At 41.9% G+C, this 13562-nt stretch overlaps 1 protein-coding gene across 4 annotated transcripts in view; it reads right to left on the bottom strand.

Annotated features, from left to right (window-relative positions):
- Positions 1–12269, bottom strand: part of LOC112947534 (poly(rC)-binding protein 3-like) — a 47595-nt gene extending 35326 nt beyond the window's left edge. For 2 of the 4 annotated variants that reach the window (XM_026039652.1, XM_026039650.1), the window contains exons 1-3: positions 12114–12269; positions 1288–1311; positions 1142–1183 (exon numbers count right to left, since the gene is read on the bottom strand). In XM_026039652.1, the coding sequence (XP_025895437.1) occupies positions 1142–1183; positions 1288–1311; positions 12114–12191 (144 nt within the window). In that variant the 5' untranslated portion in view covers positions 12192–12269. The remainder of the gene's footprint in view (positions 1–1141; positions 1184–1287; positions 1312–12113) is intronic. The other 2 variants (XM_026039653.1, XM_026039651.1) reach the window with 1 other exon arrangement.
- Positions 12270–13562: the final 1293 nt, after the last annotated feature.

The following is a 13562-nucleotide window of genomic DNA, read 5'->3' as shown; positions in this document are numbered from 1 at the left end:
AAAAACACACTGACTAGGAACTAAAACTCTTCGTAAGATGTTGACTCGCAGAAGTCAGGAGCACCTGGAATACCCAAAGGTTTCTGTGATCACAAGTAACAATTAAACCCCAAGGTTGTCTAGTCCATGGGAAACAGGCTTGCAAGAAAAAAATGTTTAAATCCGTATACAAATATTTTAAAACATAGGATGAAATCACKATCTGGAACCGTGAACTCAGCCTGAAAGCAAGTGCCTGTCTGTGTATATTTAAAAAGAGAACATAGCTATTTTTTTTTACTGTAAGTATTCTGAGAATTTGCTGGCCAAGACTTTCCACCAGAATATGAAATAATAAAAGCAGGTGGCACAACAACCCACCGCAGACATGTTAGCATCACACTGATCCTTCTTGTGGCATCTGCTAGGCAGCTTGCACTCCTGAAGTTTTAAACACTAGCATTTGTCTTCAGAATGACTCTTTAGGCAAATATTTGAAAGAACACAATTTTTCGAGGATCAGCWGGTTGGATGATTTACAGGATGATTTACTGATTTACAGGACAAGCAGGTCCTTAACCTCCACCCGGGCACCAGGCATAATCCTTTAGAGGCAGCACACCTCGGTTCGAGACAGGGGCACAAGCCCAYGAGCACTGCAGAGACTGAAGTTTATGTGGCTTATTTTTACTACTTGTAGCCTTTTTTTGTGCCAGCGACACAGGCCTCCCTGTGTCCACGCCACCAAGAGCAGTGGGGCAAGGCAAAGTTAAGGCGAGACGCGGGAGAGGGACCCTGGCTTATGTGCACCTGGCTCTGGAGATCTTTCCATCGATCCCCAAACTTAGGCCAGCATCAGCCTAAAGCCTGGTTTCCGATGCTGGAGGCTGAGCAGACCCACAGAAGGAGAGAGGGGGMTCAAGCCACTGGCTCACGCTGGATAAGGCAGCAGCAGGCCTATTTCTATGGGGCTGGCAGACTGCAGGCTGCTGCAGCGATAAGGAGGTTACATCAATCTCAAGGTTTAATTTAGGGCACTACATTCACAGAATGCCACTCTTTAACAGTGACAATGTTAAACTGACAGCCCACGTGGTGGCACTGTCCCCACGCGTATGAACACGACCCGAGTTCGGAAGAAAAACAAGAGAAGACATCTTACTTGTCTTACCTCCTCCCTCATCTTCTTAACCGTCTCCCCTTTCTGTGAACGAAAAAAGAAAAGGAAAAAAAAAAGTTAGCCTCTGCTGGTGAAGTGAACCGATACACAACACTTTGACATGAAGCTAAAGAGTAAAAATGCCTGACCTTTCCAATAATGCTTCCAACCTCCTGAAAGAGAGAGAAAAAGAGCTGTGTTAAGCTAATGATATGATTTCTGAAGAACAGCCTTTGCTAAGCTCCCAGGTGACCCCGCTAACTGCTTATGTCAGACTCGCGACGAGAGGCACCCCTTGCTGCTGTACACAAATACCCCAGGCTGTTTAAACAGGGGTGGACTAAAGACACGGCCTGGCAGCTTACTGACRGTGCAAGAAAAACACCTTTCACGGAAACTGAGCTTGAGGTTACAGATCAATTCAATAAATACAAACATCTACACCAGGGAATGAGAGGTTYGCAAACCACAGAGGTCTGCACAACCTGCTAGAGAAAACGGGATCTGATACAAGCACCAAAATAATCACTGATCTCACTGAAAGCATCTACCTTCTTTCCACCAAGGGATGGCTGGAATTGGATTTCCATTTATGCAGTTCTATTGCATAGAGACCTCGGGGTTTGCCTTAACCTCTCCTTTAAGCACTTACAGAACAGTAACCAATAAGTGTTTTTTAGGGATTTGGGAATTGCTTTTGGGGGCCCAGAATCTTACCCAAAGGGACAGAAAACATTGCTGTGAATTTACAAGAGAATGATCTGGCAGTTCTGACAATATCCCACGGGTTTAAAACCTGGCACATAAAGGTAGCCAAACTGAAAATCACCGTCCAGATGTTTTACACAAATCACACAGGTGTAACATCAATCTGGAAATCACCTGATGGAAAGGAGACCAGCCAAAGGGAAACACACACTTCTATATTCAGGCTGTAAAATCTACTTCCACGGTTGAGGACTGTCTCACATGGCTGATCTGACCTACAGGTATGATATATAGCTTTTTTTCCTGCACAGTTTATATACTTGTCTACCCCATTCTGAAACACAGCCACAACAGTAAGATTTAAGAAATCATTCTCACTGCTCCGTCCGATGACAAGAGTCATGATGAAGTGGTACTAACTTCCCCTTGTTGTACCACAGTGCCTGGAGTGACCTTGAGGAAGCTATTTCTCACTGCTGGGTTATTTATAAGCTTAAAGGATGAAGCTGCTTGCGCTGGCAACTCTGAGAGGAGGCGAGAGGAAGGCTCCGTTCAAGGAAGAGCTTGGACATATGGCGAYTTCACACTCCCTGCAAGCTTGCAGGTAACACCAAACTAGGGGAAGGCAGTTTCTGCACTGCTGGGCAAGGCTGCTATTTGGCACGACTTGGACAGGCTGGAGAAACAGGCTAAGAGGAACTGCACGGAGCTCTACAAAGGCAAAGGAAAAGTCCCTGCAAAGTGTCTGAGAAYAACCCCCTGCAGCAGGATGGGGCTTTCAGCTTTGCAGAAAATGCGCTGGGGCGTCCGATGGACAAGAATTCCAAGTGGGGTCAGCGGGGCACCCTTGAAGCCAAGGCGGCCAGCGGCATCCCGGGCTCCACGAGCAAGAGAGAAGCTGTTCTTGGTGCTTGCTGCAAGAYTGACAGGCACACACTGAAGTGAATCCAGTGGGGGGCCGTGAGACAGCTAGGGGACTGGAGCAGCGGGGACCTGCTTTGTGCACGAGGCTGGATGCAGGGTTGCTTTCAAACTTTACCTTTTCCGTTTCCCTTTCTTATTTTCCTTCCTAATTCACCTCCAAGACGCCACTCTGCTCTCCTGTACATGCTGGCGAGTCAGCGGATACTCTTCAGTTAGACACGGCAAATTTTCCAGCAGTATCTGCCTTCCAGACCTGCAGCTCTACAAGCTGACATGCACTGAGCACGTCCTAGAGCTGTACAAGTGCCCTGGCAAAGGTTCCCACGTCCATCCAGAACCGTGAGACGTCTGTATATCTGTTTGTACAGTGAAAGAGGCAGTTCTGTGAGAAAGACCATGAACGAAGCCTGATGCTCTGTGGGTCTGTGTCTTGCGACTGAATTAGCCTGTGTCTAGTAGTATGTGGATTTTGATCTTGCTTATTGCCGTGTCTGAGCCAGCCGAAGCAGCACACTGGCTAGACTCACTAGTGACATACAACTGCTTTTGTCATCAGAGACACAAATCTGGGACACCCCCTCCAGAGATTTGTCCAAAATCTTGCTATCTTTTAGACTGCCACTGTAACTCCGCAAGGCTGAAACTGCTGAAGGGGAATAAAACAGGCAAGAGAATAAGAAGGGACAGGCAGACACCCGCACAAGCAGCACAGCTGCATAAATCTAAACAACGAAAAGCCTCAGATCTAGCAGGACCTCGCCGCCTCCCAGCACATTCAGGCAGCTTTATCTTGAATATTTTTTTCCATTCTTTAAAATTCCTGGTTTCAGAAATAGTTATTTTGGTAAAACTTAACCCCAGTAAGTGGACCTATTTGATCATTCTAGGTCTTAAAAGATATGTTTCTTTCAGCAGTGCATGACCAGAACATGACCAATAAGTACAAGCACCTCTTCCTCGAAAAATGGACAAGATATTTTTGCTTTGGGAACAGAAAAGCAATAGATTGCTTCATGTTCTTTTAAAAAAGATGGTGCATTTCAAACAAAGAAATCCTAAGTATTTAAACAAAGAAAATAAGTATAAAATGTCAGGATTCTCCATTGATTTTGATGGGGACAGGAAATCTACCCACACTACTAATTAGCTTATCTTCAAAGTACAGTCTTGTAAAGAACTGCAGTATATGAATAGTGTGAAGCCATTAGAAAAAAATCAGGGAGACTTGTGATCAATTCCTTGGAACATTTTAGGATATGACACTGAGATTCTACAAAATATTCCAAACCTTGTTCCCCAAGAGGGAATTTAAAGCATCCTCTATAAATAGGCTACTCTAAAACATTCAAACACACTTACTTCCCTTTGCTGCAGTTCTCATTGAGCTAGGATTCTGCTATGAAAGAAAAAAGAGGCAAGTAGAAAAGGAAAAGGGAAAACATTAGTCTTATATGATATTCCTAAATCTTCTGTAATTTTTTATCCTGTGCAAACTGGTCCAAAACAAACCTCTCCAACTCCTCTAAYCTGGTAGTTTTAGCCTCCCTGGGCTTCATGTCTTTTCTGCAAAGGTCTCATAAAGCCTGGAAATAATGTGTATTTTTTAATTATGAAGAGAAATCTCCTTTTGTCACAGATACAACCAGAGGATTCTTTATGACTTATTCTTCAAATTACCTATGCCACCTCATCAAACCTTTAAAGATTCTTTGCAGAGTCTAATATTYGTTTCATATAGACTCTCTCTATGGCTTTAAATTATGTTTAGCACTTCATGGAATATATAACACCACTTTTATGATACTCAAGTGCTATCAATATTTCTATATGAGGTTATTCTTCAGGCTTTATCTTCTTCAGAGAACATTTCTAATCCTGTCAGACACCCACTCTGTGGTGTAGGTGACTGCTGAGACGGAGGGAATGGCAGGTCTGTCATCTGCATTGGCTGATGAAAAGCTAGGAATTGAATGCAACCCAAGCACAGAAGTTCCTCTACAGTCTCTGAAGGGAGGATGGACATTTCACTCCTGAGAGAGGAGAGATGATGTGTGTTCTGTGGGTGTTCAACCTTCTCCATCTGCTGTAGAACCAGCCTAGGCCTGTGCTAACATAAAACAAGTTCACTGAGAGGGTTCCTATCTTCAATGTCAAGCTTAGTCTCCATGCAGGTCAGAGAGGAAGATGATTTAGCTGCCCCTAGAAAATAATGGCCTATTATATTAGAATATAATAATGTCCTTGCAGTACCTACTACTTTCCAGTGTTTGGGCATACATCCTTAGGCATGTATGTGCCATGTAAGGTTTTTATAACCAATTTCAGACCGATTTATTAACTAACCAATACATACACATAATAAGAGATTAGGTTATAGAATTACTGGTCTTTATACAYCTGCATTTCAACAACAGATGAAAAAGCTCTGCATGAATAGAACTTTTATAAAAGGAGAAACTAGAGCACCAGGGAAGAAAGACAGACTCAAGGTAWTCCAGCTATCAGCATAGCTAGAAGTAACACCCCAGCTCCTTGGCTTGAGTACTGTATASTCCTTGGCTTGAGTATATGCACGTATTTGCCTGCCAGAAACCACAACATCACAGCAACTGCTCTGGATGAGCATGATGCCTCCAAAAAGTCTCTTCTGGGTATGTGTGTGTGCATACCCTGAGGCAGATGCACACCCACACATACTCACACAGTTGTGGGGCCAGTCAAAATACATACACAGCCACCAAAGAGACAGACAGAGATGAGTTTTTCTTCCTGAAGTGACAGCAATTTCAGATGCCCATCTGGATACTCATCAAAGTGGCCAGAGCTTTGGACAGTGCAGAGAACCCAGCCTTGATCATGCCTTTCAAAGAGTGTTATTTCCAGATGCCGGTCATGCAGGACAGGCTCCTACAGCATCCTGTCACTCTCAGACATCTGAAGAAAATAATTAAATTTAATTTCGGATAGTCAGAAAAGAAGTTCCTTAGCCTTTGKGGATGGGTAGATTTATGGCTATGGTTCTCTTTAGTATGACATTTCTAATAGTCATCGAGATGATCACATGACAAGAAAACCTCACTGACAAACATGGGAAGATTGCTCTATTCTACAAGCAAATTAAGCAAAAAAGATGTTATTTCTTCCTGTCAGCCAGCCACATGGGATCATTATGGTTAGAAAAGACTTTCAAGATCATCAAGTCCAACCATAAACCCATCAACACCCTGCCTGCTAAACCATGCACATGATTCACTGCAGATAACCTAAGCAAAAGCAGTGGTAAAACGGAGGCATGCTTTCCCTCCTGCTGAAACGCAATGTATAATATTACTTTCACAACCAATTCACATGGAATTAAATGACTTTTATGCTTAACAAATGCTTAGAGAGCAGTGGGTCCATCACAGCAGCAAAGTTCTTCCTGTATTTTCAGCACCATCTGTGGCAACCTCACAGACAGGCACCTCCAGCAAAACAGGAGGAGGCAGCAGAGAAGGTTTGGTGAGCCAAGGCTTTGGCAAAGCTCTTGATGGTGCACGAGGATACAAACCAGGCTACAGCAGAAAGCTATTTCCTAATCAATTAGCCAGGCAAGGTCCATTTTCAAGAGCAAGAGAAACAAATCAGTCACGTTACGAAAACAGAAGGCTTAACAAATGGCAACAAACTTTGGTATAAAGATTAACCTTTGATCTGTAAAGATAATGTGCGAAATTCCATCATTTTTCTAATCGTTAAGTCTAGATTAATAATTACTACGGCCTAGGGAAGCAAAATAAAACAGTTAGCTCTTCCCAAGACACATAAAAGCACAGCCCTTGCTTTATTACTGTCAAGCACGTGGTTTCTAGTGCCAGCATTAGGTAATGCCTAGTGGTAACGCAGCACTAACGTCACATATGAGGAGCCCTCATATGAAGCCACAACTAGAAGGAAAGGCCAGGTAAGATGTAATGCAAAATTATATACTTTTATCCCAATACGTTTGATAGACGTGAGGCCACATCCTAAAGCTTTCAAATTCCTGCAGGTAATGCTTTGATCGCATGCTCTTACCTGCTTCCTGCAAGTAGGAACAGCAGGATTGGGCTCTTCAAACAACAAAAAACCTACTGGAAGAGCACTGAGGAAATGCAGCCTTCCACGGTGTGGAAGCATCCCCATCCCAACACAAAGCTATGTCGGARAAATGTTTTCTGATAAAACAGCTGATAAAATGTTCTAGGCCACCAGTTGTCTCTCTCTGTCTGTCCATCCAGGGCATTACAACCTGTCTCTTTCCCTTAGCACCGTTCTGAGGACACCTCTCCAAATACTTGTATAAGAATATGATTACCTTTGCATGAAAGATCACATGAACCTATGAAGATGGAGTACACAGTGCATCAGTATTTTTAAAAGTTGAAAAAAAAAAAGCCATAGACAGATTTGGGAAACATGACCTAACAGATCTATCTCAGAGAACAAATGGCTGCTTCGGATAAACCGCGAGCCTTCCTGGTGTTCTGGGATTATGTGGGCTTAGTCTTGCTGGCACAGTAGATCACATGTTCCTAGGTGATGTTTGTGTTGTCAGTTCTAATTTAGTAAGACACTGCGGTCCAAGCCCTTACTGAGACAGATCCCACGCTAACAAAGGCACTAATGTTTGCAGAAACTTTCAAGAAATGGTGCTTCTGACGGAGACACCAGTGTTGCAACTCTTCCATACGTCCATTTTTTTGACAACTGTGCCAGTGGGCATTTCCAAAATATCATTGTGCAACTTCACACCAACCCTCATATCCTTTCTCAAAAATAAAATATGATAAAATACCAATCAAAACCAGTCCCTTCAATTTGTTCTTCTGCCTGCCACACTGAAACAGGGGCACCGAACAGCATGCCTTTTGCAATCTCAGTTCATTWTAACTGTGGACTGACGAGATTCTGTTTGACAAAAGTGGGCAAACGTGCTCACAAAGACTGCTTTGGGAAGCAACCAGTGCCCAAGGGCTGGGGAAAAGACCTCTGTTCTTTCCATTGATTTTTTAGGCTAGTGAAAATAGTGAGAAACTTACAGCTGTTACTGCTGTAACACTAGGAGGAGATTTGCACATATTTGCCCACTGAGGTTTGTTCCATGACCAGCACCCTTAGGTACTACAGTCATGCGAACAAAACACGCCTCTAACAACAATAAGCAGGACAGTCAATCCTCATAATACCCCGCTAGCGTTCCTGGAAACTAGAAAGAAGAGAACAAACACTGACTTGGTTGGCATTTTCTGGAGTGGATTAAGTTACTGAAAAGATAATTCTTACAGATGCTTTCTTTGATGTTGCATTTTAATAAATAAAAGCTAAAAGAAAACAAACGAGAAAGGAGGAGGGCACTGCCTTCATGATGGGGGAAAATCAACGCTTTATTTCTTGCTTTAAAAATCTTTCAGGAGTGAATTAGCCAGGTATGCAAAAGCAGCTGTTAAAAGCAATATATATATATATATATATTTATAACCTATATTACCTATGCAGACGGTAATGTTCTTTATGGTTTTATACTGTCTCTATTTGAGACTTAAACTGTAAGCAAGAACTTTGACGAGTTTTATTGCACCTGTAGCAAATTCTGTAGCATTATAAAATAAGGAGAACACCTGAACAAAGCTAAACAGAGGCACTTCAGTGTCATTTTTGTGTACTTTTCTGTATTCTCCTTCTCCACTCAGTTTTCACAATCATTCACAAACACTGCAGTGACTCCTGAGCACCTACCTGAGGTGTGATTTTGYCAAAAGAGCAGTCAGGTAATCACCCTCTCTTTAACCTACCACATGCTGTACATATATCCTAAATTGCATATGCTTGCACTGCAAGGGCCTTCCTTTCCAACCCAACATATCCGCAATGGGCTGCTCTAGACACAACCACCTCTGCCATTTTCGGCCTTCCTATTTTCCGTATCTCCTCCTTTCTCTAAACACGTATCTTCCAAATGACCTTTCCTGTTAATTACCTTGGTGTTTGAGCTCTCGTTATTTGGTAAGAGAAGAGACCTGTTTTCCTCACCGTTTTCTCTCCCTACCTGTGAATTACTTCCTTATTTTTCCTAATGCACTTGACTTGATGAATCCATTTTCTTTTCTATTTCTTAACTCCTCCCTCTTTCTCTAAAAGCTTCCTGTGGTGCCCTCTAGTCCTGACTGGCTTCTTGCCCACCTTGCTGTGCCCAAGGGAGCTTCATGGGCACAGGTTCAAGCAGGAGGCCCTTGGGAGACAAGGCACTTCTACGTGTTGGTCCTGAAGGGAGGGAACAATGACGCTTGGACAGGTCCCAAAGTGGCTTCATGACCCCAGGGCGCTGCACTCAATCAAATGTTTACTTATTATCTTGCATTCCTTGCCTCACACAATTAACTTTTCAGTCCTGCATTAAAATACTTTCCTGAAATTTCACATTTTTGCACTGGCACAAGCTGTTTACCCTCCTCACCTAAGCTTAACTTTTAACAGGGAGTCTCCAGTGTTTCAATCAGACTGTGAACATGGACATGAACATGACAAAAATCATGTCATGTCCCCCAACAAGGGCAACGTAAGGACTTCTTTTTGGAGTTATTTTATTCTGTCATGAACTGACCAGATCCAGACCAAAAGCACAACAGATGTTCTAAGRTACTTTGCCCTATATCTGTGGGCAAGGCAACAATTTTCCATGAACTTTCAATTGGTTTCAGCAAGCAAGAAAATCAGCTGACAATAATTCATGGGAATAAAAAATTCAGCAAAAAGTGAACAACACGTAACAAGAAAGAAACTTCAAGAACCCAAATAACCCAAGACCTAGAATTGGTTCATTGAAAGAGAGAAAGAGAGAAAGAGAGANAGAAAGAAAGAAAGAAAGAAAGAAAGAAAGAAAGAAAGAAAGAAAGAAAGAAAGAAAGAAAGAAAGAAAGAAAGAAAGAAAGAAGGAAAGAAAATGATCCATCTTCTGGAGTTCATCCAGTCCTTACAGCTGCAGGCTGCTTACTTACAAATGCACACGCTCTCCACTTGTCCATAAAGCTCCTAACAAAAGCTTAGTTACAGTGGTTCTTAGGGGCTTAGGGACAGAGCTAAGATTATGCGGGTGAGACCCTGGCATTTCCGTCAAATTCACTGTCAAAAGAAACAAGTAACTTCTGAATTACCTTTTCTGTAATGCAATTTTCAAAAACACGCTTCTAATTCCCCTCTTGATTTTCAAGTTATGGCCGCTAATTTACAGCCCAAGCACTGCTTCAATTAAGTTTTGTCTTTAAATACTAATGAGAGATCAGAAATCTCCAGAAATGCCATTACCACAGCGAATCTTAGCAAAGAGCTGAGGAGAAGGTTTCTTCCTCTACTTCAGAGGCACACAGAGAGTGACCTTCTCACAGAGAGTCCCTATCAGCCCAGGCAGCCTTTGCTCCTTGATATTAGCATTTTTTCAATCACAGAAATAACATCAAAGAATCTATAAGAGCTCAACTTTAATCACCAAAAGAAAGTCTGATGTTGCAATGCTTTGGCACAACAGGATACAGGAGTCAAGCCTAGAGAAGCTCACAGTATACCCCTCTTGCCTTGTTATCTGAGGATGTGTGGTGAACTCCCACTTCTTTGAATTTCCCAGCTTTCAAGGGCTTAATTTAGACCCTTGGGGCTATGTCAGCATTGAAGATCTGACACATAACATTCATTAGAGTTAAGGAGTATTTGCACACACAATGGACCACGTTCAACATAGATAGTCTTTCSTAACTTGTTTTCTGATGACTTTTTGTTTCAAAAGATAAAAAAAATCAATTACAAATAACAGCCCCAAACAGCTTAAGTGTCCTGAAAATGGCAGTTCCTTGAGTTGAGTTTTACTGGCTGAGCTGTATGGCAATGATTTTTTTTTAAGGGCACACTTAAGCACACAGGAATTTGACTGAAGGCAGTAGGGTCCTACTGGGCTACACATGTGTTCAGATGCTCTTCTGGGTTGGGACCAAGACTTAGTAGAATCATGTCCCTAATAAGTAATTTTCAGTGCAGACATCCATGCAGATTTCAGGTGGGTTTGGTAGAAGAGACAGTTAATAAATATGTTTAATAGTTTAAATAGTATAAATTTTACACACCAGAAGCCTACCTGAAGCAGGCATCAGCCAAAGATGATCAACCAAAATGGTTGAGTATTTTCTGAGAAATTACATAGTTTGATCCATGGTACACTAATTTTGGCATAGCCTAAGGTTTGGCTTTTTTAAATTGAAAGCTGTATACTCTTATAGAGGTAAAAAAATATATTTTAGACTTAGATATGTCATTCTACAAACCTTATTCATATACATTTTCACTGTTCCTTGTAAAAAAGCAGCTAAGCATATCTTTAGTATAATATCCATTTGTTAAGCCTAAAAATGCCCGTTGTTGGCTGATATAATGTTGCAAAACTAATCTATGAAATACATTTATTTAAAAATTCTTTTTGTGATCTTGCAATGCAAAATAAATGGCTATCAGATGGTCAAATGTGACCGTGTTGAATTGGCACTGTATCTATGGCACAGATTTCACASTTAACTACGTGTCTAAGTGCTGTGCTAGACGGAAATGAAATTGATGTCTAACCTTCTAAATCAAATCCATGCACAACCTGGACAAACACTTGTTGTATCAGGGGATCACTCTAACATGGTCACAGAATCCCAGAATGGTTGAGATTGGCAGGGACCTCTAGAGATCACCTAGTCCAACCTTCCTGCTCCAGCAGGGACACCCAGAGCACGGGGCACAGGGCGGCATCCAGGCGGGTTTGGAAGATCTCCAGAGAAGGAGACTCCACAGCCTCCCTGGGCAGCCTGTGCCAGGGCTCTGGCACCCTCACAGGAAAGAAGTTCTTCCTCATATTCAAAATATTCAGATGGAAATATCATATGTTATTTCAGAATACATATATATGAATAAATATTCAGATGCTCTATCAGAATAATGAAGAATCCTCCTGTGTGAAAACAACAGATATACATAGAGTAACTGTGGCTATTACTTCACAAAAATTAATGTTCCGGTATTTTCAAAAGACTGACATTCAGCAAATGATGAGAAAGGTGAGAAAAGTTGGCAGCTGTAGACAGGTCAGCTTTTTGCAATGCTCTGTCTAATGTGGCTAACTACCAATAACAGAACTCTCTTTTTTTGCTGCTGGAATGGCAGAAAATGAATTTTTGAATTTGGACTGTGACACAAATGCAATGCTTTTGGCCAGAGTTGAGGAGAAGAGGCATCACCTCCATGCCCATCCCTGACAGAGCTTGAGGGCAACTGCTAGGGCAACACAACACTTCACCTTGCCGTGCATGAGGAGGCGTATGGTGAGCGTGACATTGAGACCTCCTTCAGACACTTTTGCGTCCTTTGTGTTCATCCTGGCCTTGTCTCTTCTGTTCTTGAAAGCAGCTTCGTTTTTTCTTTTTCTCCCCCTTTTTTTTCTTCTTCTTGTCACTTAATTAACCTGCAAAGAATGAAAAAGAAAAAAAAAAAATAGAACCATTGAGTGGCTGAAGTTCCTCTGAACTGAGAATATTGTGTTGTACAAAACAATTCATATTCCCTGCTTTGATTTTCTGGATGGTATTTTAGTGCTCAAAAGGCCCTTTAGGTTATTATCAAAATCACCTCTTTAGCCCTTCACCAGTTACATGACAAGCTCCCTTCTGAAACCTTCAAAATTCTCTTAACTTCTTACGTCCCCCAGCTGAAAGTAAGAAGCATGGCAAATTGAAATATAGCACCTTCTTCTGAATAGCAATTTCTCTCAGTTAATCTCTGTGGTGTGTATATACATGCATGCACMTATTTTTACATGTGTGTGGTACTATTTCCATTCCTCTCTCTTGCTGTCTTACTACTTCTTTCCCTTTCTGCATTTGCAGAGCAGATATTTTCGTTTCCTCTCCACCTAAAAATAAATTACTTTTGAGCCCAAACGCTCATCTCTACCAGCAGCAGCAGATGACATTCTCAAAGACATCAGAGTAACTCAGAGCCTCTTGCTGCTGCAAATCTTGGCTCCATCTGACTTTGTCTTCCAAGCCCAGAGGTAGTTCAATCTCTTCAAAGCCAAAGCCCAACTTCAGCCCTAAGTGGAAGGAACATGTCCCTTAATTCATAATGACAAATTGCAGATTTTCAGTCATATGCAAAGTCATAAATATGCTATTTATGGATAGGATATCCAAGGATGCAGGGACTGGCCTTGAAGGGATAAACAACATGTATTATGACATTATTAATACAAGGACATTCACACAAGCAAAACTAGGGGCAGGAAAGAATATTAGTAAGGTCAGGCAAGTTTCACACTGGAAAAGAAAGGCCTAGGCTTTCCTCATTCATCTTTTGTCTTTTTCARCCCTATCTTATGTAGCATAAACCCCATAAACACACATCATTCCCATCAACAAATGTTTCTTACTAATGACAATATTGTCTACGAGCATTTTGGAGCTTCCCCAAAGCCTGGCTAGCCCAGGCACTGACTACTGAACATGCTAAGAGGTCCACAGAAGGTGTTTGAAAACAGAACAAAAGAAATATGGATGGAGTGATCCCTGACAGACTCTCTGAGCTACCATCAATCAGCCAYCCAGGACCTTCTTGAGTATCTTTATCCAGAATGACATTTTGAACTGACATCAATGGATCAGTCCTCCACAAATTTGTCCAACCTCTTCTTCAATCCACACTCCTGGTCTCCTAAAGTTCCATTGTCACAGATTCTTTACTAATGTGAGGA

The sequence above is a fragment of the Nothoprocta perdicaria genome, unplaced genomic scaffold, assembly GCF_003342845.1.
Source record: "Nothoprocta perdicaria isolate Ctin4 unplaced genomic scaffold, notPer1 scaffold_235, whole genome shotgun sequence".
Classification (NCBI taxonomy): Eukaryota; Metazoa; Chordata; class Aves; order Tinamiformes; family Tinamidae; genus Nothoprocta; species Nothoprocta perdicaria.
The sequence above is the reverse complement of the archived record's forward strand: the minus strand, read 5'-3'. Positions and strand labels throughout refer to the sequence as shown.